This window comes from Oncorhynchus tshawytscha, unplaced genomic scaffold, assembly GCF_018296145.1.
Source record: "Oncorhynchus tshawytscha isolate Ot180627B unplaced genomic scaffold, Otsh_v2.0 Un_contig_4803_pilon_pilon, whole genome shotgun sequence".
NCBI lineage: Eukaryota > Metazoa > Chordata > Actinopteri > Salmoniformes > Salmonidae > Oncorhynchus > Oncorhynchus tshawytscha.
In genome coordinates this window covers 380,270-406,129 of record NW_024609813.1, presented here as the reverse complement: position 1 = coordinate 406,129, position 25,860 = coordinate 380,270, and the positions used below count along the sequence as shown (strand labels likewise).

At 42.7% G+C, this 25,860-nt stretch overlaps 1 protein-coding gene across 4 annotated transcripts in view; it reads right to left on the bottom strand.

Annotated features, from left to right (window-relative positions):
- Positions 1 to 23,295: 23,295 nt before the first annotated feature.
- cxxc4 (CXXC finger 4) overlaps positions 23,296 to 25,860 on the bottom strand; it is a 33,335-nt gene continuing 30,770 nt past the window's right edge. For all 4 annotated transcript variants that reach the window (XM_042318672.1, XM_042318671.1, XM_042318674.1 and 1 more), the window contains one exon: positions 23,296 to 25,215. In XM_042318672.1, coding sequence (XP_042174606.1) covers positions 25,171 to 25,215 — 45 coding nt within the window. In that variant the 3' untranslated portion in view covers positions 23,296 to 25,170. The remainder of the gene's footprint in view (positions 25,216 to 25,860) is intronic.

Here is a 25,860-nt window from a genome sequence, read left to right as displayed (position 1 = left end):
GAACATCTGCTAACCATGTGTATGTGACAAATAAAATTTGATTTGATTTGATTTGATAGTTGCTTGCATTTCCTAAAGCATAAGTGATTCACTTGTACGTGATATGATATCACTTTGTTACTTTGTATTGTTTTTTTTCAAGCACTCGGACAGGAGACGAGTGTTACAAATTGTAAGATTCAATGGGGTCCTGCACACGGTGGGACAATGCAATTGTGTATTGCTGCTGTTTATCTGATATCCAACAGTCCATGTTCAGCTCTGTTGACCATGATGGATTCTGCAGAGAAAAGGGGTTGAGGCATACTACTTCGGCTCGAAATTACTTGTGGCCCATTGTTTACCTGGTCATCAATGACATGTGGCCCATTGTTTACCTTGTTACCTGGCAACGACCACAAGGGAGTTTCAAAGAGCTGCCAGTCAAGGCGAGCTCATGAATTTAAGCTCCCCGCCCACTCATCCTGTTCTTTTAGGCTTTCTGATAGTTAGAGATTTCTTCAATTCTGAGCATTTTAATAGGGTACAAATATTATGGGTGATGTTTTGGTCATTCAAAGGCAATTTTTACTTGGGAAACAGGATGACTGTGTAGGACCTTTAAATTATTTTATTTACCAGTGAGATAATTCACATTAAGCAGCCCATTCAGAGATCTCTATTACATAAAGCCATACAGTCACCTATTGGCCCAAATTTCCCCTCGCAATGTGAAAGAATCAAGCCTTAAATACTTAACCCAATTTGGAGGGGTGGGAGAAAATTCCTTTTCGTGCCGTGGCCACGCTCATAATTAACGGATTGCGGCTGAGCATTAGGAATGTGATTTATTTTTCAGTGGCAATTTCGATGGGAGGTTTTCACCCTGGCTACGGACGTGTGTGAACTGCACAAATCTGCGGGTTGGATGCTGGGAAGAGAGAGAGAGAGAGAGAGCAGAAAGAGACAGGAAAAGAAGAAGGAGAGAGAGAAGAGAGAGAGCAAAAAAAGAGCAGAAAGTGACAGGAAAAGAAGAGAGAGAGAAGAGAAGGGGAGAGAGAGCCAGGCAAACAAAGCCTGCCAGGGAGACCCCTACGCCACTTGTTAAAGGAAGTTTAGCCTCCCCGTGCCTCCAGCCATGGCGTTAATTATTAACAACATGGCTTCCTCTGAAGCGGTTCAGGAGGCAGCGAGGGACGAGCAGGCGGCTCTCTGAAAAAGCTCTGTGGAGAACAAGCGAGGGGAGCGAGGGAACAAAATGAGAGAGGGTACATTCTCTCATTTTGTACAGAGTACAGAGACACCCAGTAAATGGATGGAGGAAGGGAAAGGGTTGTGAAACTGTGTTTCTGTTGTGTTGTTTTCTCACTCTCCCCAAGATGAACTTCTGGCTGGCTTGGTAATTGCCCCCCACCCCCCCCCTGCTTGTGAACACACAGCGACAACTTGACGAGACCACGTGATTCGATGTCATTTGCTTTACTCACGTGTAGGGCAATTATCACCATCTATTCAGCTGTCAGCTGATGTTACTGACATTTTCTGTTTTTGGAGAGAAAATCTCGCTTTGAGAAAATTCTAGAATTTCTATCAACATTTACCTAATGGGGGGCTAGAGATTGAGCTCCCTAATCAACATGGTAGCATTGATTGGATCTTTCTCTAAGAGGAAACAGGAAATCGTGATCTTCCTGCCCTTGTGGTACACTGTAATGAAGCTGTCTCCGGGTAGCCATGGCCCTGTCCAGAAACAACAGCTAGACCCTATACTCACCTAGTCACTAGATCTAAAATAATTAGATAAATGGAAAGAATATGGCAAAATCTTCACCCAGCCTATCAGAAGACAAGATGGAACTATTACCAAAGATGGTGGATAAATGAAGATGTCCCACTGAGGCCGTTTACCATTGAAACAATGGTCAGTTCCGGTCTGCTTAAATGGCTCTCCTATAGTCACCAATGCATTAGCAGGTGGGTCTGGCCTTCTTAGTTCATTTACTGTATATGAACTAGAAAAAATGAGGTAGTGGGATCATGTCTCATGTCCATTTCCGTTTCTGCTATTACCATACCTATCCAATGATTTCAGACCAACAGGAAGTGCCTAGGGGAATTCTATATAAGCTACTGTTTCTGGACAGGGCCCATTTGTTCCTAGTATAGGTGTTCAGTCAAAAATCTTCCTCCAGGAAGTAACTTGTGTTCCACGGTGTTATTGTCAAAACTATAAGCCTAGTCGTGTTGTAGCATCAACAGCTATCTAATAGAATGGGGGTGTTAAATAGACTTTGGCATGTAATCAATACATGTCTGTTTTCATTTCAGTTGCATTGTAATTATCTGACAGTCTGTCCACCATAATTATCAATTACAAGATGGAGTTACAGTGATAATTAGCCAATGGGATCAAGTCTACCCCTTGGCGATAAAGGCACAATCTGGTATATTGTGATGATTTCCTGCAATGGTTATCTCAATTAATGATATGAACCAAGTGGCCGGGCTGCCGTTGGACTGCTTACTAAACAGACTCAGGATTGTGGCTTTAAAGTGAGATTTGGGTCAAGGTTTCTTAGTTCCTCGACAATAACATAGCAGAATCTATTTGGATCATTAACGTACATATACTACAATGGAAAACTCACAAGGGAGTAATTGATTGTGATTCAAAGCAGACAGCTGCCCTTTTAAAGAGAATTCCAAATGGAGAGTCTTCTCATTCGCATCAAATAGAGTTCATCAAGGACGTACCTTTTATTCAAGGACGTGAAACATGAGTAAGTGCTTGTTGTTCAAATTTTAGATTTTTTTTTGAAGAATTAGTGTAGAAATTGCTATCTTTAAGCTTTTCACAGAAGTGACTCACGTACAATGATTAGAGATACATGTTGAACTGAAACAAAAGGTGAAACAGCTAAATCCCTGCAGAACTCCCAGTTTGCAGACTGGTTCCCCCCAAGCAGACAGCAGATTACTGGACGGGCAACAACAACAGCTACAAACTGAACACTCCCTTGACACGCACAGGCCACTATCAGAACCCTCCCATTCCATACTTCCCAAACGGATCAATGCACACGCCATATAGCCCAGAGGCTGTAGAAATACCTTTCTCTCAACTCTAAAGATAGATTTTCTAAAGCTGCCACTCCAAACCTTGTATTGTTGTTTTGTATATATTGCATATTTTAATTAACATCGTATTATATTTAAAGTGTTTTGCTGGTTTAGGATTTTACTATTTGATAATGATTTATGGTTGTTGTTATGATTGTACATTTGTGTATAATTCAGTCTATGACTGCAAGAAACCAATAAAACTACTACAGTTTAGAAATAATCTGATTATTGAGGCCTTAGTTTTATGTTGACTTTAATTTTGGCATAATGTATTAAGTCATTGTTAGTAGACTTCTGTTTCATCATCAGGGACTTTAGTTTGGTGTGTCTATAGCCCAAATAACTCCAATCCCCATAAGGCATTGCTGATTGAGTGCGTGGCTCTACAATCAGGAAGATTCGATACAGGTGTAATATCCACACAACCAGAGATGGGGAAGACCTCAATTGCATACTTCTCGCATCCTCTCTCCTCGTCTTCTTCTTAAAACCAATTTGATGAGAAAGCCAGAGGTCCCGCCCCTCTGACCTTCTCCCCCAATGGGTTTTGAAAAGGAGACGAGGACCTGAGGAGTACGCAATTGAGATCGTCCCAAGGACATGCAGTCAAGATAAAGAAGTCAACACAATGCACATTAGTGATATCGGATGGTTAACAATAAAAAGCAACGGTTGAATATTTGATTTCCACGATATTCATAAATATTGCTACATGAAAAAATCATAAGTACATTCGTCAGTGTTTGAAGCAACTTGATAGCAACTTGGAATCCAAGAAAGCTCCAGAAGCACAGTGAAAGCAGTGGGATCTCGCATTTTTCAACCCACTATTTGAAAAACCAAGTAATCAGATGAAGCTTCACATCATTGATCACGTGATAATGCTTCTTTGAAATGAGCATCGGTACATTGGCTGCGTTTCAAACTCATAAAAGACACACCCTCGTCCACTTACCCTCGCCTTATGCCCTTGTGGGAATCCCAGTCACCATCTTGGATGTCGGTCCAAACGATTAGCCAAACAAGGGAAGTTCGCAACGTAAGCCCATAAGCGCTTATTTTTGATTAAGTTTGCGAGTGTACAATTATGTTCACTTCGGGGCCTGAAACGCCCCATAATTAAATTCGTGATGATTGTACATCCGCTAAGAAAAGTCTGCCAAAACGTCAACATAGATAAGTCAACATACCAGTGTAAGTAAAAATGAATGTAAAAAAATGGTAGAAATTATGCTACTATTGCACATGACGGCACAAACACATATCGTAAAAGTAATTATGTTTTTGTTTGGTTAGCTTTTGGAAATTGTTTAAATAAAAATGTGTCCTTCTTCAGTTCCAGCTAGGCAAGCTAATGTTAGTTAGCTAATTAATTTGCCAGCTATCATACAGTAGGCACATATTAATAATTATATAGTTGGAGTGGAGTTGCTGTGTGGGAGATTGACCATCATTCTAAGATAAAAGTTTGTTTTTAAAGTCTAAATAAAACATAATAAAAAGTACATTTGAATGACACTAAGTGGCAGTGATTTTACAACTAATGTCGGTTTTCCCGAGGCTGACGCCGTGCAGGTGTTTGTACACATGCATATACACACACTCTCATTCAAATAAACACATAGAAGAACACACACACACATGTAATAGTGCCAGACATGCACACAAACATATACAGTTGGCATTGCTGTTATGATTTCAGTTGTCCTTGATGTCCTTTGTTTTAAATGTATTATTTTTGTTGCTTTGTTGTTTTCTGTTTTCTTCTGTCTTCCTTTTTTCTCTTTAGTTCATTGTCTTGGTTGTTGGTGCATTGGGGGGGTTCTTGGGGGAATGGAATTAATTGTATTCTTTATTTTTCTTCCTGGGGGGACTGTGGGAGGGGTCTCGAATGGTTGAGGGACAGCTATTGGGGAACTGTGGGGGTTTTTGGCCTGGTGGTAGATCGGTCAAGGTGCCCTTGAGCAGGGCTTTGACCCTGGATGCTTCTGTGTGTCGCTCTGAATGGGAATCTGTTGGATGACTGGTATGATGTAGTTGTTGAGCGGCTTCACTGCATGTATATTGCATGTTTCCAATATTCAATAAATAAAAGATAAAACATTGACTCTGTATCGGTACCCCCTGTATATAGTCTCACTGTTGTTATTTCACTGCTGCTCTTTAATTACTTGTTACTTTTATCTCTTGTTCTTATCTGTATTGTTTGAAACTGCATTGTTGGTTAGTGGCTCGTAAGTAAAGCATTTCACTGTAATACCTGTTGTATTCATAGCATGTGACTAATAAAATGTGATTTGATAGGTGATGTTCCTGATTTATTAGCAGTGTAGCCTTTAATTGAACCCACTCAATAAAGGTATGGGAGCCAGAAGGAAACTACAGCCACGATAGAGATGGTAACTTTGTACCTTTGCTTGATCAAGCTTTCCATCCTTGTCTCTCTCGGTGTTCATGGTCCATGCGGCCCAATCCTGTGTAGATTTTGTTTTCCACACTAGCTTAAATAGATTTTAGGAGCAACCTTACATTTGGGAAGACATTTTTATAATGATGCTAATAATGGTGTTTAGATAAAAATAAGATTTGCTACAGCAATCTGTATGCTCTTTGTGATAGCTGTAACTGTTTTATCACTACCATGTTTATAACATCTCAAAACACTACATGTTGTGCAACTTTCATACTGTAGCAGCATATTCCAGGTTCACATAGAATGGTTGTATGTTGAACTAGATACAGTAGTGATGTGTCAACACCAGATAATGGTGTTATATAGTCCAGTGGTAGTGTGGTAGCATGTGTAGTTATTCATTAGTGGAAGCGTGTGTAGTTATTCATCAGTGGTAGTGTGTGTAGTTATTCATCAGTGGTAGCATGTGTAGTTATTCATCAGTGGTAGCATGTGTAGTTATTCATCAGTGGAAGCGTGTGTGGTTATTCATCAGTGGTAGTGTGTGTAGTTATTCATCAGTGGAAGCATGTGTAGTTATTCATCAGTGGTAGTGTGTGTAGTTATTCATCAGTGGAAGCGTGTGTAGTTACTCATCAGTGGAAGCGTGTGTGGTTATTCATCAGTGGTAGTGTGTGTAGTTATTCATCAGTGGAAGCGTGTGTAGTTATTCATCAGTGGAAGCATGTGTAGTTATTCATCAGTGGTAGTGTGTGTAGTTATTCATCAGTGGAAGCGTGTGTAGTTATTCATCAGTGGAAGCGTGTGTGGTTATTCATCAGTGGTAGTGTGTGTAGTTATTCATCAGTGGAAGCATGTGTAGTTATTCATCAGTGGTAGTGTGTGTAGTTATTCATCAGTGGAAGCGTGTGTAGTTACTCATCAGTGGAAGCGTGTGTAGTTATTCAGTGGAAGCGTGTGTAGTTATTCATCAGTGGAAGCGTGTGTAGTTATTCATCAGTGGAAGCATGTGTAGTTATTCATCAGTGGTAGTGTATGTAGTTATTCATCAGTGGAAGCGTGTGTAGTTATTCAGTGGAAGCACGTGTAGTTATTCATCAGTGGTAGCGTGTGTAGTTATTCATCAGTGGAAGCGTGTGTAGTTATTCAGTGGTAGCGTGTGTAGTTATTCAGTGGTAGCGTGTGTAGTTATTCATCAGTTGAAGCGTGTGTAGTTATTCATCGGTGGAAGCGTGTGTAGTTATTCATCGGTGGTAGTGTATGTAGTTATTCATCAGTGGAAGCACGTGTAGTTATTCATCAGCGGTAGTGTATATAATTTTAGAGTACCACAGTATGAGACATAATAACCATAAAACCTACCGGTCAAACAGGGAAATGGTTCCAATCGTTTTGCCACCATACATTATTTCCATAGGGGATTTTAGAAACACTTTAAAATAAGGGCTGTGTTTCGTGTAGGCTTACCCTTACCATGTAAATCTCTTTCGTGACTCTTATCAGTATATAAGCCTGTAAATAACCACCAAAAATTAAATGCTAATTAGCTGCTAATGTGGCTATGATAAAGAACTACAAATACCATGATAATCTGGATGAGCCTGCTGAATTGAGGCAAAGATTAGCCTTCTAATGTTAGCTGAATGTAGTAATTAATAAATAGGCTACTTTCTTTAAGTGGACAAATGTGACCTGTCTTGTGCATATTTTAAATTGACACAATACTGTTAGCAAAGGTATCAGCTAGAGATGACGTGCTGGAACTTGCAGGAATTTGTGGTTTTGCATGCTGTTTACATACTCATCTCATATGTATATACTGTACTCAATACCATCTACTGTATCTTGCCTATGCCGCTCTGTACCATCACTCATTCATATATCTTTATGTACATATTCTTTATCCCCTTACACTTGTGTCTATAAGGTAGTAGTTTTGGAATTGTTAGCTAGATTACTTGTTGGTTATTACTGCATTGTCGGAACTAGAAGCACAAGCATTTCGCTACACTCGCATTAACATCTGCTAACCATGGGTATGTGACAAATAAAATTCGATTTGATTTGATTTGTGCTGCTAATTAGCATTTCCGAATCTGAGCGTAAATAGAGCCAAATATATTGACAAAAATTCCCCTTGTCCGGGAGAGCATTACACGGTTATCAAAACGCAGCCTACGTAAGCCTACACAAAACGCAGCCTACGTAAGCCTACACAAAACGCAGCCTACGTAAGCCTACACAAAACGCAGCCTACGTAAGCCTACACAAAACGCAGCCTACGTAAGCCTACACAAAACACAGCCTACACAAAACGTCAGCCTACGTAAGCCTACACAAAACACAGCCTACGTAAGCCTACACAAAACACAGCCTACGTAAGCCTACACAAAACGTCAGCCTACGTAAGCCTACACAAAACGTCAGCCTACGTAAGCATACACAAAACGTCAGCCTACGTAAGCCTACACAAAACGTCAGCCTACGTAAGCCTACACAAAACGTCAGCCTACGTAAGCCTACACAAAACACAGCCTACGTAAGCCTACACAAAACACAGCCTACGGGAAAAATGATTGGAACCATTTCCCTGTTCGACAGCTGTTTTTTTGTTTGTTGGTATTATGACAACTCCACTGTGGAGCTCTATTCATCTGTGATAGTATATGTTTTCCTAATGTCTCATTCAGGCCGGGATGCAATCCAATGTGCATTATAGAGCAGCTGAGCACAGACCGCTTACAATGTGCCTTATAAAAGCACCTTGGATTGAATCCCGGTCTCAGTCTTGTTCTGAGGGAAGTTCCGTGTCTAAGGGCAGAACTAATGTGATTGGTTAGATAAATGTTCAGTGGGCAGAGCTTAGAATGACATGTCAGTGGGTGGACTTTACAGATGAGTCAAACAAACAAAAAAGCCTTATGGGTGGTAGGTTGGAGATGGATGGGGGTTGCGAGTTTGAATCCCAATTGCAATTTGTTTTTCAACCTGACCAAACATTCTAAACTAATTACATTTGTAATCTATTAACTTTCTGACTGAACAGCTTTAAATATGTGAAACAACTACTGTGGTAGTTGTGCTTGGTCCACTGCTGGCACAGTGGGCCAAGCACTGGTCACAGGTTTCTCAAATAAGGTCTATTTATGTTGCCTTTCCCTAGAAAGCAATTCTCACCGTCAACACCCAAACCATCCTTCCACTGTAGTGGGGCTGCAGTATATTAGCTAACATCCTGGACTAGGATGTCTAGTCAATGGAGAAATCTCAATTGTATCCCTTGTCCTCTCTACTTGCCTCAAAACAAATTGAAGGAGAAGATCCAAGGCTAGGAACCTCAGATATTCTGCTCCAATGTCCTTTGAGAAGGAGACGAGGTAGGACGATGTGAGGAATCAAGGAAATACAATTGAGATTCACTCAGTGTATTCATTCCGACCCTTTCCCAAAATATTGTTTAGAGTCAATATCGTAGAAATGTCAAATCAAAAATATAAAATGAATGACTGAAGGAGAGTTGATGTTCCAAAGAAATGGATAACTCAGTGTGCTGCCTGCTACATCAGGGATGTGGCTTTGATTTTAAGATCCACATATAAGCTGTGGCCTAACCGAACGATGAACACACACAGACACACGGACCACGAGTAGGCAGAGACTACGATACATAGACTCAGACGGCAGGGTTCAGGAAAAATCATTTGTCACATGTGCTGAATACAATAAGTGTAGACCTTGTGAAATTCTTACTTACAAGCCCTTAAACAACAATGCAGTTTTAAGAAAAATACGTGTTGAGTAAAAAAAAGTTAAGTAAAAAATAATAAAAAAGTAACAAATAATTAGAGCAGCAGTAAAATAACAATAGGGAGGCTGTATACAGGGGGTACAGGTACAGAGTCAATGTGCGGGGGTACAGATGAGTTGAGGTAATTGAGATAATATGTATATGTAGATAGTTAATGGCTATTCGTAGATAATAAAAAGACAATAGCAGCGCGGGGGGGGGCAAGCAAAATAAAGGGTTTTAATGACAAACTTACAAATACAAAGTCAAACTGTAAAACAAAAGGCCTAACTCTATCAGAGCATATATTTGTTAAATCAAGTCACATTGGTCACATAGACGTGATTTATACACCATTTTAGAAGCAACCTACACCATTTCCGTGATTGCGGGTGCTTCCAGCTCCGACAGTGCAGTAATATCTAATTCCACAGCATAAACCCAATACACACACATCTAAGTAGGAAGGAATTAAGACTATATACATATGGACGAGCGATGTCAGAGCGGAACGGACTAAGATACAGTAGAATAGTATAGAAAACAGTATGTACATGAGATGAGTAATGCAAGATATGTAGACATTATTAAGTGAATGAGATACCGTAGAATACTATATAAAACAGTATACACACATGAAATGAGTAATGCCAGATATGTAGACATTATTAAAGTGACTAGTGTTCCATTCCTTAAAGTGGCCAGGGATTTCTAGTCTATGCCTATAGGCAGCAGCCTCTAATGTGCTAGTGATGGCTGTTTAACAGTCTAATGGCCTTGAGATAAAAGCTGTTTTTCAGTCTCTCGGTCCCTGCTTTGATGCACGAGTACTGACCTTGCCTTCTGGATGATAAAGGGGTGAACAGGCAGTGGCTCGGGTGGTTGATGTCCTTGATGATCTTTTTGGCTACACGATTTCACCAAGAACTCACCACGTTTTTGTCATCCCAGACAAATGTTCATGATCGGGTGAAATCCTATGAACTTGGGCTAGGATCACTATGTCAGGACTGGCGTAGTTTGAGCGGGTCAAGAACGCACCGATGATGGCTGTTCCATTCTCCAGACCCCTGGCGGATGTCCTGATAATTTTCTGACATCAGACATTTTGGTCGTACATCTTGTAATATGAGCAGTGTTACAACGTGATTGGGCAAAGACTACTACCAATAGCCAATAAGCACTCAGGTGTGAGACCAAAACATTTATGGCGAAGAAACAGCAACACTCACCGTGCGGACCGACGTGATGGGAGACAGATTGGTGGAGCTGTGGAGTGAACCTGGCTGCATTTTCAATAATACAAGTTTCATATTACCTCCAACTTCCTCTGTAGAATAGAAAATGCATATTGTCCACGTCTACCAGCCATTTGTGGGTCCATATTCTGCACCTCTGGGTCCATACTTCTGCACCTCTGGGTCCATACTTCTGCACCTCTGGGTCCATACTTCTGCACCTCTGGGTCCATACTTCTGCACCTCTGGGTCCATATTTCTGCACCTCTGGGTCCATATTTCTGCCCACAATAATGTGCACACCAATAAAGCAGCTTGCTGTTGGCATTTTCTTCAGAAGCCAACCAATTAAAACACAGGGCAGGATCAACTAGGGTGTCACGGTGTAATGTAAACATCCACGTCCCGGGGTTGAAGATTGACTGAATGATAGATTTGGGACGAGGAAATGTTAGCAAGTTAAGATCTTAGATTTTTTTGTGTGGTGTATACCCAGCATTACTACATTCACATTTGTCATTTACCAGATGCTCTTATCCAGATAGACTTACAGTAGTGAGTGCATACATTTTCGTATTGGTCTCCCATGGGAACTGTGGTGTTGCGAGCACAATGATCTAACAACTGAGCCAAACAGGACAACAAAGGGAACCAAAGTCCTTTGTTTAAACAAAGTTCCATGGAACTTAGATAGTCTTCAGCTGCTCTCCGTGTGGAAAACCACCAATGCAGCGCAGATGCTGTTAATTTAAACCATAATGAGGCCACTCAGGCCAGGTGACCTTTAGAGCAGGTGGTTATGGGCCGCGTAGTCTTTACCATGGCAGCCATCTTAGGCAGTGGTGTAAAGTACTTAAGTAAAACTACTTTTAACTACTACTTAAGTTGTTTTTTCATGTATCTGTACTTTACTGTTTTTACTCCTTACATTTACCCTGACACCCAAAAGTACTCGTTACATTTACCCTGACACCCAAAAGTACTCGTTACATTTACCCTGACACCCAAAAGTACTCGTTACATTTACCCTGACACCCAAAAGTACTCCTTACATTTACCCTGACACCCAAAAGTACTCGTTACATTTACCCTGACACCCAAAAGTACTCCTTACATTTACCCTGACACCCAAAAGTACTCCTTACATTTACCCTGACACCCAAAAGTACTCCTTACATTTACCCTGACACCCAAAAGTACTCCTTACATTTACCCTGACACCCAAAAGTACTCCTTACATTTACCCTGACACCCAAAAGTATTTACCCTGACACCCAAAAGTACTACATTTACCCTGACACCCAAAAGTACTCATTTACATTTACCCTGACACCCAAAAGTACTCCTTACATTTACCCTGACACCCAAAAGTACTCGTTACATTTACCCTGACACCCAAAAGTACATTTACCCTGACACCCAAAAGTACTCGTTACATTTACCCTGACACATTTACCCTGACACCCAAAAGTACTACATTTACCCTGACGCCCAAAAGTACTCGTTACATTTACCCTGACACCCAAAAGTACTCGTTACATTTACCCTGACGCCCAAAAGTACTCGTTACATTTACCCTGACACCCAAAAGTACTCGTTACATTTACCCTGACATTTACCCTGCCCAAAAGTACTCGTTACATTTACCCTGACACCCAAAAGTACTCCTTACATTTACCCTGACACCCAAAAGTACTCCTTACATTTACCCTGACACCCAAAAGTACTCGTTACAATTTGAATGCTTAGCAGGAGAGGAAAATTGTCTAATTCACACACTTATCAAGAGAACATCCCTGGTCATCCCTAGTGCCTCTGATCTGGCAGACTCACTAAACACAAGTGCTTCATTTGTAAATTATGTCTGATTATTGAACTGTGCCCTTGGCTATCCGTAAATTTAAAAAACAAGAAAATTGTGTCATCTGGTTTGCTTAATATAAGACATTTTAAATGATTTATACTTTTGATACTTAAGTACATTTAAAACAAAATACTTTTAGACTTTTACTCAAGTAGTATTTTACTGAGTGACTTTCACTGGAGTAATTCTCTTTTAAGGTATTTTTACACTAGTATGAAACATTGGGTACTTTTTCCACCACTGATCTTAGGGTAGACACCTCCTGTGACAGCACAAGGCTTACTGTGTGGCATGCCCGCAGGTGGAGGGGCTTGTCACATGTGTGTGTGGTCGTCCAACAACATGAGAGACAGGGGTTTAAAGCAAGAAACATTTTACTTTCATAAACTATTTAAATGTGATTTATTAGGATCCCCTTTAGCCGACGCCAATGACGACCGCTCGTCTTACTGAGGTCGGACATATAAAAAGAAAGATATTACAGACAAAATACTTTACAATTGACATATATTTAAAAACATGAAGTGTTTGTGTGCATCGATCAGTTCCACATACATGTCAGTACGTACACACAAGTCAGTCACATGGAGGAGAGGCGTTGTGCTTTATTCGTTTTTTGACACAAGGAGTAACTCAAATGGGAAAATCTCAGAATGATAACTTTGGGGGAAACTAGGGGAGCTGCCTCTTAGCCCACGCAGTCTTCTCCTATACAGGAGAGTTGCCTCTTAGCCCACGCAGTCTATTCCTATACAGGGTAGTTGCCTCTTACCCCACGCAGTCTTCTCCTATACAGGAGAGTTGCCTCTTACCCCACGCAGTCTTCTCCTATAGAGGAGAGTTGCCTCTTACCCCACGCAGTCTTCTCCTATACAGGGTAGTTGCCTCTTACCCCACGCAGTCTTCTCCTATACAGGGTAGTTGCCTCTTACCCCACGCAGTCTTCTCCTATACAGGGTAGTTGCCTCTTACCCCACGCAGTCTTCTCCTATACAGGAGAGTTGCCTCTTACCCCACGCAGTCTTCTCCTATACAGGAGAGTTGCCTCTTACCCCACGCAGTCTTCTCCTATACAGGAGAGTTGCCTCTTACCCCACGCAGTCTTCTCCTATACAGGAGAGTTGCCTCTTACCCCACGCAGTCTTCTCCTATACAGGAGAGTTGCCTCTTACCCCACGCAGTCTTCCTCTATGCAGGAGAGTTGCCTCTTACCCTACACAGTCTTCTTCTATGCAGGGGAGCTCACTCTTACCCCATGCAGTCTTCCTCTATGCAGGAGAGTTGCCTCTTACCCCACGCAGTCTTCTCCCCCATCTTCTCCTACAGGGAGTTGCCTCTTACCCCACGCAGTCTTCTCCTATACAGGGAGTTGCCTCTTAGTCTTCTTCTATACAGGGAGTTGCTCTTACCCCACGCAGTCTTCTCCTATACAGGGAGTTGCCTCTTACCCCACGCAGTCTTCTCCTATACAGGGAGTTGCCTCTTACCCCACGCAGTCTTCTCCTATACAGGGAGTTGCCTCTTACCCCACGCAGTCTTCTCCTATACAGGGGAGTTGCCTCTTACCCCACACAGTCTTCCCTATACAGGGAGTTGCCTCTTACCCCACACAGTCAGTCTTCTCCTATACAGGGAGTTGCCTCTTACCCCACTTCTCCTATACAGTCTTCTCCTATACATTACCCAGTCTTCCTCCTATGGAGTTGCCTCTTACCCCACACAGGGAGTTGCCTCTTACCCCACACAGTCTTCTCCTATACAGGGGAGTTGCCTCTTACCCTCTTACACAGTCTTCTCCTATGCAGGGGAGTTGCCTCTTACCCTACACAGTCTTCTCCTATGCAGGGGAGCTCACTCTTACCCCACACAGTCTTCTCCTATGCAGGGGAGTTGCCTCTTACCCTACACAGTCTTCTCCTATACAGGGGAGTTGCCTCTTACCCCACACAGTCTTCTCCTATGCAGGGGAGCTAATGTAGCACATGGGGATGTTGGAAGCCCCAGCCTGAAGTGTCCCCAGCCTGAAGTGTCCCCAGCCTGAAGTGTCCCCAGCCTGAAGTGTCCCCACTTGCGCCACCGAATAGCTAGCTTTTCGCATGTAGCAACTAGCAAGACACTTCGGGAGGGTGGTCACATGTGCTAGTAAAGCAGAGGTCCTGGTTCCGAGCCTCGGTGTGAGCCCAATCAGGAGGAAGTGGTACCCGCTAAGCACCGTGACATCCATTATACCAACCCCTAACCCCTGTAAAGCTGTTTGTGGCTGCTGTGCCAGGAGTCTACTAAACGTAGCTCACAGCAATAGCACCCACTAGAGCTTTTACTAGCAGTTCCACTCTTGTGTTGGCAACCCTTGATTGCAGCCAGGTGTCAGGGCTCCACATCTGCAGTCAATAAGATGATTAATTCACCAGAAAACCACACCCCTGGCTACATCCCAATTCTCCCAAATAGTGGCTACATCCCAATTCTCCCAAACAGTGACCAAGGAGGGTGTGAGAGGCACTTCCCTATCCACACACCCCTCAAGATGCCACAACTGAATGTGGAATAAGGCCAATTCTATTTGATCCGGGAATTAGTGCGTTTGACATTTACAGGTAATTTCAGATTGAGCCGACATATGCAGTGTTTACCATGAATGTGGTCTCCACGAACATTGCCTGTAAAAGGTGCATAGCTGAAAAGGGGGATATCGGATGAAATACCGGCCTAAATGCATTAACTGAGTCACTATAAATAAGGACATCTCCTAAATATTATTGCTGTTATATTTTATCCAACGTTGGGATGTTCCTTCCTTCTCCGTGTTATTTTGCTTCTTTTAATATGCTGTCATCCAGCCAATTATCACGTTAAGACAATGAGACTCTGTGACCTTTACACCCCCCCCTCTTTTTATTCCCCCTTTTCTTTCTCACTCTTTTTCTTGCCCTCATGCCCCTGGGGAGCCTACGGTTCACCGGCGTAAAGCATCTCTTCTGGATCATCACTCTTTACTTCTGTTCACCCCACCTCCTTATTATCCTCCCCCTCTCCCCCTTCTTCTCTTCCTTCCCTTCCCTCCCCTCCCCTACTCTTCCTCCCCTCCCCTCCCCCTCCCCCTCTCCCCCTGCTTCTCTTCCTTCCTTCCCTCCCCCTCTCTTCTCCCCTACTCTTCCTCCCCTCCCATCTTCTCCCCCTCTCCCCCTCTTCTCCCCCCTCCACTTCCCTCCCCCTACTCTTCCTCCCCTCTCCTCTTCTCCCATCTTCTCCCCCTCTCCCCCTCTTCTCTCCCTCCACTTCCCTCCCCTTCCTCTTCCTCCCCTCTCCTCCCCCACTCCCCCTCTTCTCTCCTTCCACTTCCCTCCCCCTCATCTTCCCCCTACTCTTCCTCCCCTCTTCTCCCCCTCCACTTCCTCCCCTCTTCTCCCCCTCTCCTTCCCACATATCAGGAATTCAGCAGCCTTCCACCTCCAATCACATTTTAATGGGATGCCGATATCCTTTTCCAGAAGAGGGTATCTGGGTCAGATGAGTCTTTCCCACACACACATACAGAGACACACACACACACAAACACACACACACACGCACACACACACACAGCCCAGTGGAGCTGCCATCAGTCAAAGCGGCACGGTGGGTCTGGGGGCATTTACATAGATAGATGATGGAGCGATTACAGGGCACCAGGGTTATTAATCATGCTGGTGAGGAGAGCGAGAGGCCCACTGTACTCCTCTATAGGGGTGGCTCTCTATACCTAGGGTATAGTCTCTACTGTAACTCCTGAGCCTTGGTCTATGTGCCTAACCACTGTGTTTGATATAAGGCCTAGAAATGCCTTGTTTCTTTCACTATTAACCACATTTCCATCCACAGTTTTATGCGAGTAAAGTCATACCGTATTAAAAGAAAATCATGACGGCTGTGATGGAAACAGGAAGTTTCAGTACAATTGTATAAACGCCGACAGATAATTAGTTTATTCGACATGGTGGGATCTTTCAGTGTCCGTAAAATGAATTATGTGAGAAGTGGTGGTGGAAATGCCTTTATGCCCAAATACTGATATAAGAGCCATCGTATGGAAGTAAACTTGGAGTCACCCGATGATGTGGTGTGTGGTCTTCTCCTAGGGAAACCATGTAGTTTATTAGTCTACACATGAGATCATTTATGATGAACTTCCTAGGGTGGTGAAAGTGCACAGTGATGATCTTGATGCTCCTTTCCAATAAATATTGAGGGTCTGATTCTGGTAACGTGATGATAGATGCTTGATAGACTTATCCATAATAATCTCATCATGGGGCAGCAGGGTAGCCTGTTGGACTAGTAACCGGAAGGTTGCAAGTTCAAACCCCTGAGCTGACAAGGTACAAATCTGTCGTTCTGCCCCTGAACAGGCAGTTAACCCACTGTTCCTAGGCCGTCATTGAAAATAAGAATTTGTTCTTAACTGACTTGCCTAGTTAAATAAAGATAAAATTAAAAAAAATGTAGACTAGCCTTTCAGCACAGCCTACCTGTACTGTATCTGCCAGCTGTTGGTGAGAGCGCACGTGGCAAGACCAGAGTACAGAGGAGGCACATTTGCTGTTTAACGCAGCAGTTTCTGTGACAAGAGTAGAGTTGAAAATGTGATGGAAACATATTCAACTTTAGATTATTACTCGGTACATGAAAACTGAAACGATAAAACACATTTTGTGTGCACTACATCTCATCGCACACTGATTTTTAATCCGCAACACGTCCGTGTAGAAAATGCGCATATTTTCTTTATGCAGATTCTAGAATATTCACATGAAAATTTGTCGCCAATCAGATGGAAACCCAGCTACTGAAGTACTTAAATGTCAGTTTCATTTAATGTCAGTGACACTTTTATATACATTGTGAAAATGCTTAAAGTCGTCATATGTAATGTTTTCACATGGAGCGACCCCATGCTCACTGTAAGTGTACTAAAACATGCCGTCTTCAGCACTTTAACATACCACCCTAGTTTCTGGTGGTTTAATGAATTTTGAATCGTGAGTGGTGGCTCTCAACATGACGGGCTGGGCGGACGAGGTGATGGCCTAATCTACAGAGACAGGTGAAGAACTGAGCTTCTCCTGGCGGTTTGCTTTGGTAAATGCATCTGCCATTCCGTGACCTCAATGGGACGTGACACATCAACCCCCGCCCCCCACCCCCACTACTATATCCCACCACCATGTTTCTAAGAGGGAGACCAGTGTTTTGGCTATATTGCTCCTGATCATTCTTTAAATGATCTACGTTTTTTTTTTATCTCAACCATGTTGTGAAGCCAAAGGCACATTTTCACATATTCAAATTCCAATGTATTGAATCCAATTTATTGTATTGTAATAACTTATTCTAATCCAGTCAAAAATGGCTGCTAGGCCATGCCTTAACAGACATTGATAATGTTATGAATATCCAAGAAGGGTTGTCTAATATAGATGGACGGATAGATGGATGGATGATAAACGAGTGGATGAATGGGTGCATGGGTGGATATAGATGGATTGACGTATATCTTGGTAGATCAGTCACAGTGACAACGCTCTATGAAGAAGGATGATGCATATGGGCTTCTGGAAATGAAAAATGTGATGACTCGGAATTTACATTTGATCCAGCTGGCGAGATTATCAGTATAGGCTGCTGTCACAAACTAGCGTACGGTCTCCCCACAAGCACAGCTGTGTCATGCCACAACAAGTCAACACATTCATATAAACATAGAGGTTTGAGGTGTGTGGGAGTTATGCGGTAGCCGATTTCATTATTTTAAATGAGTCGGATCCACATCCACAACAACTTTATCGCCACGTTTGAAAAAGATTGCTGTAAATAACTGAATACGTTACTCTGGGAATTTTTCTAATTTGATGAGTGTAGATATCCGACTTGTCACTCTGCCAATCACTCCATTAGCTCTGAGCCTTGGTAGCGTTGCCCGATGACATCATTCTGTGTCCTTTTGACACAAGTCAATTTGATTACCCTAGGAGGCTTAAACAGATTGGAAGCAACACAATGGTCTGAAATGATATCGTTTAAGAACACACAGATGGAACACTGATCTACTTAACACCTGCCTTCCTATGACGTCAGATTAGATTTGAGTGGCTAAAAACAGAACATCAAAACTGTGTCCAACCTCAAGCAAGGCAACACTTTGTCTTGTCTACAAGATACAATATGAATGCTGTATGAGCAGTTCCTTTACTAACTACAGGACAATACAGAAAGAAACATAAATACATTTCTTTGCATCCTGCAAGGCTCCTTTCCTGTCTTCCATGATGTCCAGTCCCGGTCTCTATTCCAATGTTCACAGGCCACACTAACATACAAAATGAGTATGAAACCATATATCAAAGATGCATTCTAAACAATGGACATTGCAACACAGCCTCCGTCTGCATAGCGAGCCTCAGTGCTGCTGCCCTGAAATACACCTCCAGTGAGTGACTTTGATTGGCTAATTCCTCAATGGTCAGTCTGGGGCCTGCCACCGGGGTGAAAGAAGGGTTTAAATGATGTGGAGAAATGTCAGTGGACGTCAGGAGGCTCACCACCCCGATCAATCAATCAGGCTGGCCTGATCCCCTGTGGTGTGTGTGTGTGTGTGTGTGTGTGTGTGTGTGTGTGTGTGTGTGTGTGTGTGTGTGTGTGTGTGTGTGTGTGTGTGTGTGTGTGTGTGTGTGTGTGTGTGTGTGTGTGTGTGTGTGTGTGTGTGTGTGTGTGTGTGTGTGTGTGTGTGTGTGTGTGTGTGTGTGTGTGTAGAATGGTGGGGGGGACGTACCCTAAACATATTAACTTTCCCCATTCATCAATTACCCTGGAAACTGGAGTCTGTCAGAGGGATGAGCAGATGGTGTGTATGTGTGTGTGCGCGCGGGCGGGCGGGAGCGAGAGACAGCAGGGTTCAGTACGCTCACTCAGGAGGCTGCAGGATAACTAATCAATCTACCTGCCTCAGAGAGCAGGAGAGGAACAGGGAGAGCCAATGAGCAGAGAGCAAGCCAAGGAGGTGCCTGCACATTCTTCAGAAAGGGGGTGAAAATATGATTCTCTGCATCCTTCTCAAAACACATTGGAGAAGGTCTGCGCTTCCTCCCTAATTTTCTCCAATGTGTTAGAAGGAGAGGAGAGAGAATGCAAGGAATTGAGGCAAGACTTTTGAGATTCACTCAGCTTCTAAAGAGTCTATTAAATCAAAACAGAATGGGAGCCTTCAGAGGTTAAAACACAACAACATTTCTTCTGACGCTGCATGAGTACACATCAGATTAATGGAATTGATAAAATCATGTTTATTGTGAGCAGCAAATAGTGAACTGAATATTCATTCAATCAGTCAATCACACAGCTTGGAAAGAGAACTGAATGGTCTTCCCCCGTAAACATCTGGATATCGGTACTGATTGAATATAGTAGTCACCAACACTGTAGAATCCCTTTGTCAGTTTCAGCCAAACTCTCTCCACCTATGTCTTGTACAGTAATACAGCTACAAATAATTGAAAATGTTAATGCATTTATGTGTGTGGTCTGTAAAACATTCAAGAATTTTGAGGCCTACAATCAAATGCTCAAACATTCAGGCAAATGGGTAGGTCTCTCCAAGTGCCTGATTTCAATCACTATGGTAAGCAGGAAATGAACTGGCCTTCGAAAGTCCTACCTGGTACATAAAGGCTTGACCTTCTAAGGTCCTTCCTGTTACCGCTGCATACAGATAGCTGAGTCTTGTCTTGAGGAGACTTCATAACCTCAGACAATATGAGCCCAGGTGATTTTTTTCCTCCCCCCAAAAAACGTTTTGAAGTTCCTTAAAAACACTTCTCACCCTGAAGACTAAACTACAAACTCCTTTCAGAGGGCAGATGTGTTTTCTCTCTCTCTCTCTCCCTCCCCCTCTCCTCCTACCTGCTCTTAAATGTGTACCGGCGGCTCTAGGCCTGTCATATAGCATCAGCGCTCCGCTGATTACTTCCACCTTGTCTCCCTCGTCAGGGAATGATTCTGACACGCACTCACACCCTGCTTTCTCCGCATCAATATGCGTGCGACGGAATAACTGCAGACAGTAAATAAATAATGAAAGAGGAGAGAGAGAGAGAGGGAGAGAGAGAGAGAGGGTGGGAGAGAGAGAGAGAGAGGGAGGGTGGGTGGGTGGGAGAGTGACACATCGAGCTTCCCTCTCTTTTTTTCTCTGTCTCGCTTTCCTCTCCTGTGTGGTGTGACTCACCCAGAGTGGCCAAGTGTTATGTCGTGCACTGGGGAAAGCGCGCGCACGTGTGTGTGCACTGTGCATACATGACGGAGTTGGAGTGCCTCACAGACGGAGTTGGATGTGAGGGTGTAGGTTTGATGGGTTTTGTTTGGAGAAAGAGACCATTTAGAATACACATTAGGATTAACATAAAACAGATTGAAAACACAGCAGCTGTATACTTTGAAATGAATAGCTAGCTAGGCCCATCCGTGTACATACAGTACATTAGAATGACCACATGACCTGATCAGGAAAAACTCTTGGCCCTAAACCACAGCCTGTAGTGATAAACGCATGTCTGGTCAGATCACGTGATGAGGAAAAACACCTGGCCCTTAAACTAAAACATTATTTTAGATGAGGTGGCAGTTAAAGATGCACTATGCAGAAATCACTACGCCAATTTCTGGTTGCTAAAATTGTAATATTTCGTCTAATTTCAGTTTATGTAAAAAAAAAAAAAGTAAGTATAGTGTAGAGAATCATTGTACCATCTAACTGCTGTTAAATATATTTTCTATAACCAACAATATAGCATTTTCAGCTGTTTGTGGCTGGTGTACAAAACCCAAAGTAAAAGATGCAAAAATATAACTTAAGAACGGGAAGCGTAGAAATAACGCATATAGAACAGCTCTACTGCTTCTTATACATGCTTTCAATAAGAATGAATGATCTACAAATCACATTTCTATGTGAATTTGGTCAGGTCACCCAAAAAGTGACATATTGCAGGTTTAAAGGAGGAAAAAACCTGCACCGTCAGGATACAGACGCATCACTTCCGCCCAACTGGAAACTCCATATTTCCCATCAACAACATTCCCATTCCCTGAGCAGCGTTCCAGTATTCATTCATTCCAAGAAAGTGACTGTGTGTTTTCCCTGTGCTAGTCCTGTGTGCCAGGGATAACTCCTTAACGGTGTGAGCATCCCTCCCCTGCAGTCAGAAATCCCTAAAGGGATTACCAGGAAGACCACAAGGACTCCAAATCTCAGTGAAGGGCATGGTTGGGGGTAAGTATCTAATCTCCTGGATGTATTCCCCCTGGAAGATAAAAGGGCATCACCATAGAAATAGAATCCATAGAAAGGGCTTGCAACGTCCACTCATTATGCCATCATGGATTTCAATGGAGAAGCCCGTTCTATATTTCTATGGGCATCACACAGTAAGGCAACTCACTTATTATAACAGTGTACAGTTAGGTGGTGTAGGTTTGTTGTTTAGGGCTGGTTTCCGAGACACAAATTAAGTTTATAGTCTGGACTAAATTGCCTACTCAATGGAGAATAGAATTTCTGAATGCAGGGGAGGGAGGGATGCTCACCCGGTTAAGGACATGTTTTTGGGCCCTAGGTCTAGGTTTCATTTTGATCCGGGAAAACGGACGTTAGAGTTTCCATTCTATGACCCAACCACCCTAATGAAATCCTATGAAGGGGGGATGGAAATTATTTTGAACGTTCTAAAACCAGATAGAAGTATTTAGAAATGATAATCAACCTACATATTTTTAAACACCTGCACTTTTTCTGGCCCACAAATTGCTTTTGACAAACAAACCGGTTTGGGAAAAATGTGTGGCCCTCTGCTGATTTTTAAAATCCACATGTGGCCCTCGAGCCAAAATGATTGCCCACCCCTGCTGTATAGAGTCCTCCTGGCACAGCCTGTCTCACCAAGTCCCCATCCCTAGCTCCATTCCCATCTCCATCGAGATGAGCGCTGCACACATTTCATGGGAGAATACTCAGCTCATACATCTTCATCCCGTTTACTTTACCTTTTTTCTCCCTTACCCCTCCCACTCTCAGTGCAGGAGGGGGAAAACGGTACCACAGGGGCCTGAGGACTTTAAATCCCAGTTTCCAGACTGATCCAGGAGAGGAGAGGGAGGAGGAGGAGAAGAGGGGGATTAGAGGAAGCCAATCTCTGATATGGTTTAATCTCAGCGGCCGGCGCTCCCGATGCACGTTATTTATCACCTTCCCATCACCGGCGGTGGCGGGGATTTGCCACACAGACGCATCTGCCGCGGAATGCACGCAGAACGATTTCCAATGTAGCTCTCCTCTCTCAGGCCTTTTGCCGCCAGCAGCTCAAGACGCAGGTTACGGCTGCGTGGGTTTCGTTACCGAGGAGGAAAAAGTCGGTCCCGGATGATTTCACCTTCCACCGTCTCCTCAGCGACCCCAGTAATTCACAGCAAACCCGAACGCACCCCTCTATCCCCTCCTCCACTGTCCCCCTCACTACTCTCGCCAACCCCCCCAGACCTGGAAATCATTCGGGCTGCACAAGCCATCTCAGGCGCCCCTCCTTCTACCAGTGTGACAAACCACATGGGATTTCACTAGTTCTTTAAAGCCTGCTGCCTCTGGGAATGACTCTCTTCCACCATGCGACATTTTAGTATTCCGGGGGAGACGTGACTAGGGATGCAACCAATGCCGTTTATATATCCTCTCCTCGTTGTTGTTTGAGTGATGCTTCACAGCAGCAGCAAATGAGAGAGGAAAAACATTGCAGGTGAATCATAATCCAATATTTAATTGTACAATGTGAAGATAAAAATGTTGCGTTATTCGTTGACATTCAAAATATTTGTTTTTAGTCCTTTTTTTTTATTTTAACACATAAAAGCATCACAACAACAATATACAAATTCTTGTTAATCTTTAAAACCAAAACACATTTACACATGCAACAATAGGGTTTTGAAGACGATGAGTCATTTATTGAATAATTGGAGTCGTTTTTGGAATGTGTTCACTTCTTGCTTCAGCTCAACAGACATTTGTTGTCATGTGGTCTCTGCAGGAGAAAGGTATGGACAGTCCCGTACTTCCAGAATAACTGTAGTCAGACAGACACTCACAGTCAACATATATCAGTTATAATGTATACAACTGTTGTCAGACATGTAAACTGTACTGTTGACGTAATATTCCATTTGAATCATGTTCATTTAACCTCAGAATTCCTTTACTAGTATTATTAATAACTCCCTTTTAGACAGCGTGGGTGTAATAACCGGTAACACTTTACTTAGTCTGCAAGTATATATCATAAACCTCATAAGACATTGTAACGGACATTACATGCTTATAACAAGTAATGAAGCATTATACCTGCTTATAAACAAGCAATAAAGCATTATACTTGCTAATAACAAGTAATGAAGCATTATACCTGCTTATAAACAAGCAATGAAGCATTATACCTGCTAATAACAAGTAATGAAGCATTATACCTGCTTATAAACAAGTAATAAAGCATTATACTTGCTAATAACAAGTAATGAAGCATTATACCTGCTTATAAACAAGCAATGAAGCATTATACCTGCTAATAACAAGTAATGAAGCATTATACCTGCTAATAAACATGTAATAAAGCATTATGCCTGCAGGATATAAGTAATGAGGCATTATACCTGCAGGATTTAAGTATAGTGTTACCTATAAGATGACCTTTGTATTTCAAACAAAAACCAGAGGATGGTCAGGAGGTGGCAAGACAGTTACATGAAATAGCGAATCATAACACCATCTTTGAAGCGTATCAAAACCAAAGAGAAACAGTCTGGCTCGCAACCACCCCTTTGTGCAGTAACTGTAACACAACCACCCCTTTGTGCAGTAACTGTAACACAACCACCCCTTTGTGCAGTAACTGTAACACAACCACCCCTTTGTGCAGTAACTGTAACACAACCACCCCTTTGTGCAGTAACTGTAACACAACGATGCTCCTTTTTTGTTTTCCAAAAAAGTACAACTCGCTACACAAGACAATGTGCCCTGTTTCGTAACGTGCTGGACAAAAACTGAAAGAAACCCCAAATGAAAGCATCTAAATAATAATGCCGTTCTCTCTGGCATTGTGTGTCACTTATATGATACATCACATTTACCAAGGAGGACCTTATAGTTTCCCTCAGTCAGAGGCGCGCACACACACAAACAGGGAATGCAAGCATTAAACAAAAATGACAAATTTTATAAAAAATAATTCAGCTTCGATATAATAATTTGAAAACGGAAATAAAGGGAAAACACAAGCAGAACAATCAACTTTAAAGATTATTGCTCCAAGGTTGTGTGTGACGATCACATGATCAATCCCAGCAGCGGCCATCTTTGTTGTTGACGTATTGGTGATGATTGTCCATTGAGTCCTTTACATAAGATTGACTGTAAAATTTACAGCCAAACAACACTGAAACACATTCATATACACCGAAAATAGACATTATGATACTGTCAAAAGGTACAATAATTACACAGGAAAGGAAATTACAGAGTTAAACCAACACCATAATGTTTATCGTTTCATCTTTTTAGAGTTTCTGCCTCCTGGTTTAAAAACTGGGAGGTTGTTTGGGTTCTCTGAACCCCCAGTGCTTCCTGCAGTGATGTCATCAGAGTTCTAACTGGACCTCTGACCGCGTGTTGATGTCACTAAGGTCGGGCGCTCTAAAAGAACCACCGGAATGCCTCGCCATTGTTGACTGGTGTCCTCTGTAGGAGAAACGAAAAGAGCAAAGGCAAACGGTTAGCAACAGTTACCAAGGCGAAAGGAAAAGTGTATTTTTCTTCTTTTGAGCATTTTAAAACCAAGGGGAAAAAATGTGAGTACAGTATACAAGGCCACTGGGGCACCAGGAGGCCTGCTGTATGTTGTCTGAGGTGGCCCGGGTTTCACCTTAGAATCTTTATTTTCTCTCACAAAGAACACTTTGTTTGTAGAAAGACCACAACAGCGGAGCAGTCAAACCACTCACTTCTTCAACCCAGACATACCTTAGTTATCCCCACGTCTAATTTCCTCTAGGAGCGTCCCAAGGTTAAAGACACCTCCAGTACCTACCACCCACCTCCCTAAAAAAACACCCACACCCAAATAATCACTACACCATGATGAAATATTCACCACAAAATTCCCATGATGCAACAATGAGGCGTTTAATTACGGGAAGCTCCAGCCGCAGTGAGGGGGAACCAGCGCGTCATTTCAATTTGGGGCCGCGCCAGCCCCACTACACTGGAGTGACAGCCACTTCCTTTTTGGAAACCAACTACCATTTTTAATTCACAACATAAAAAAAGAGTCCCCGGAAATCCCCATAACCAATTAGCTGTTTTTTTGTGTGTTTTTTCCCCTCC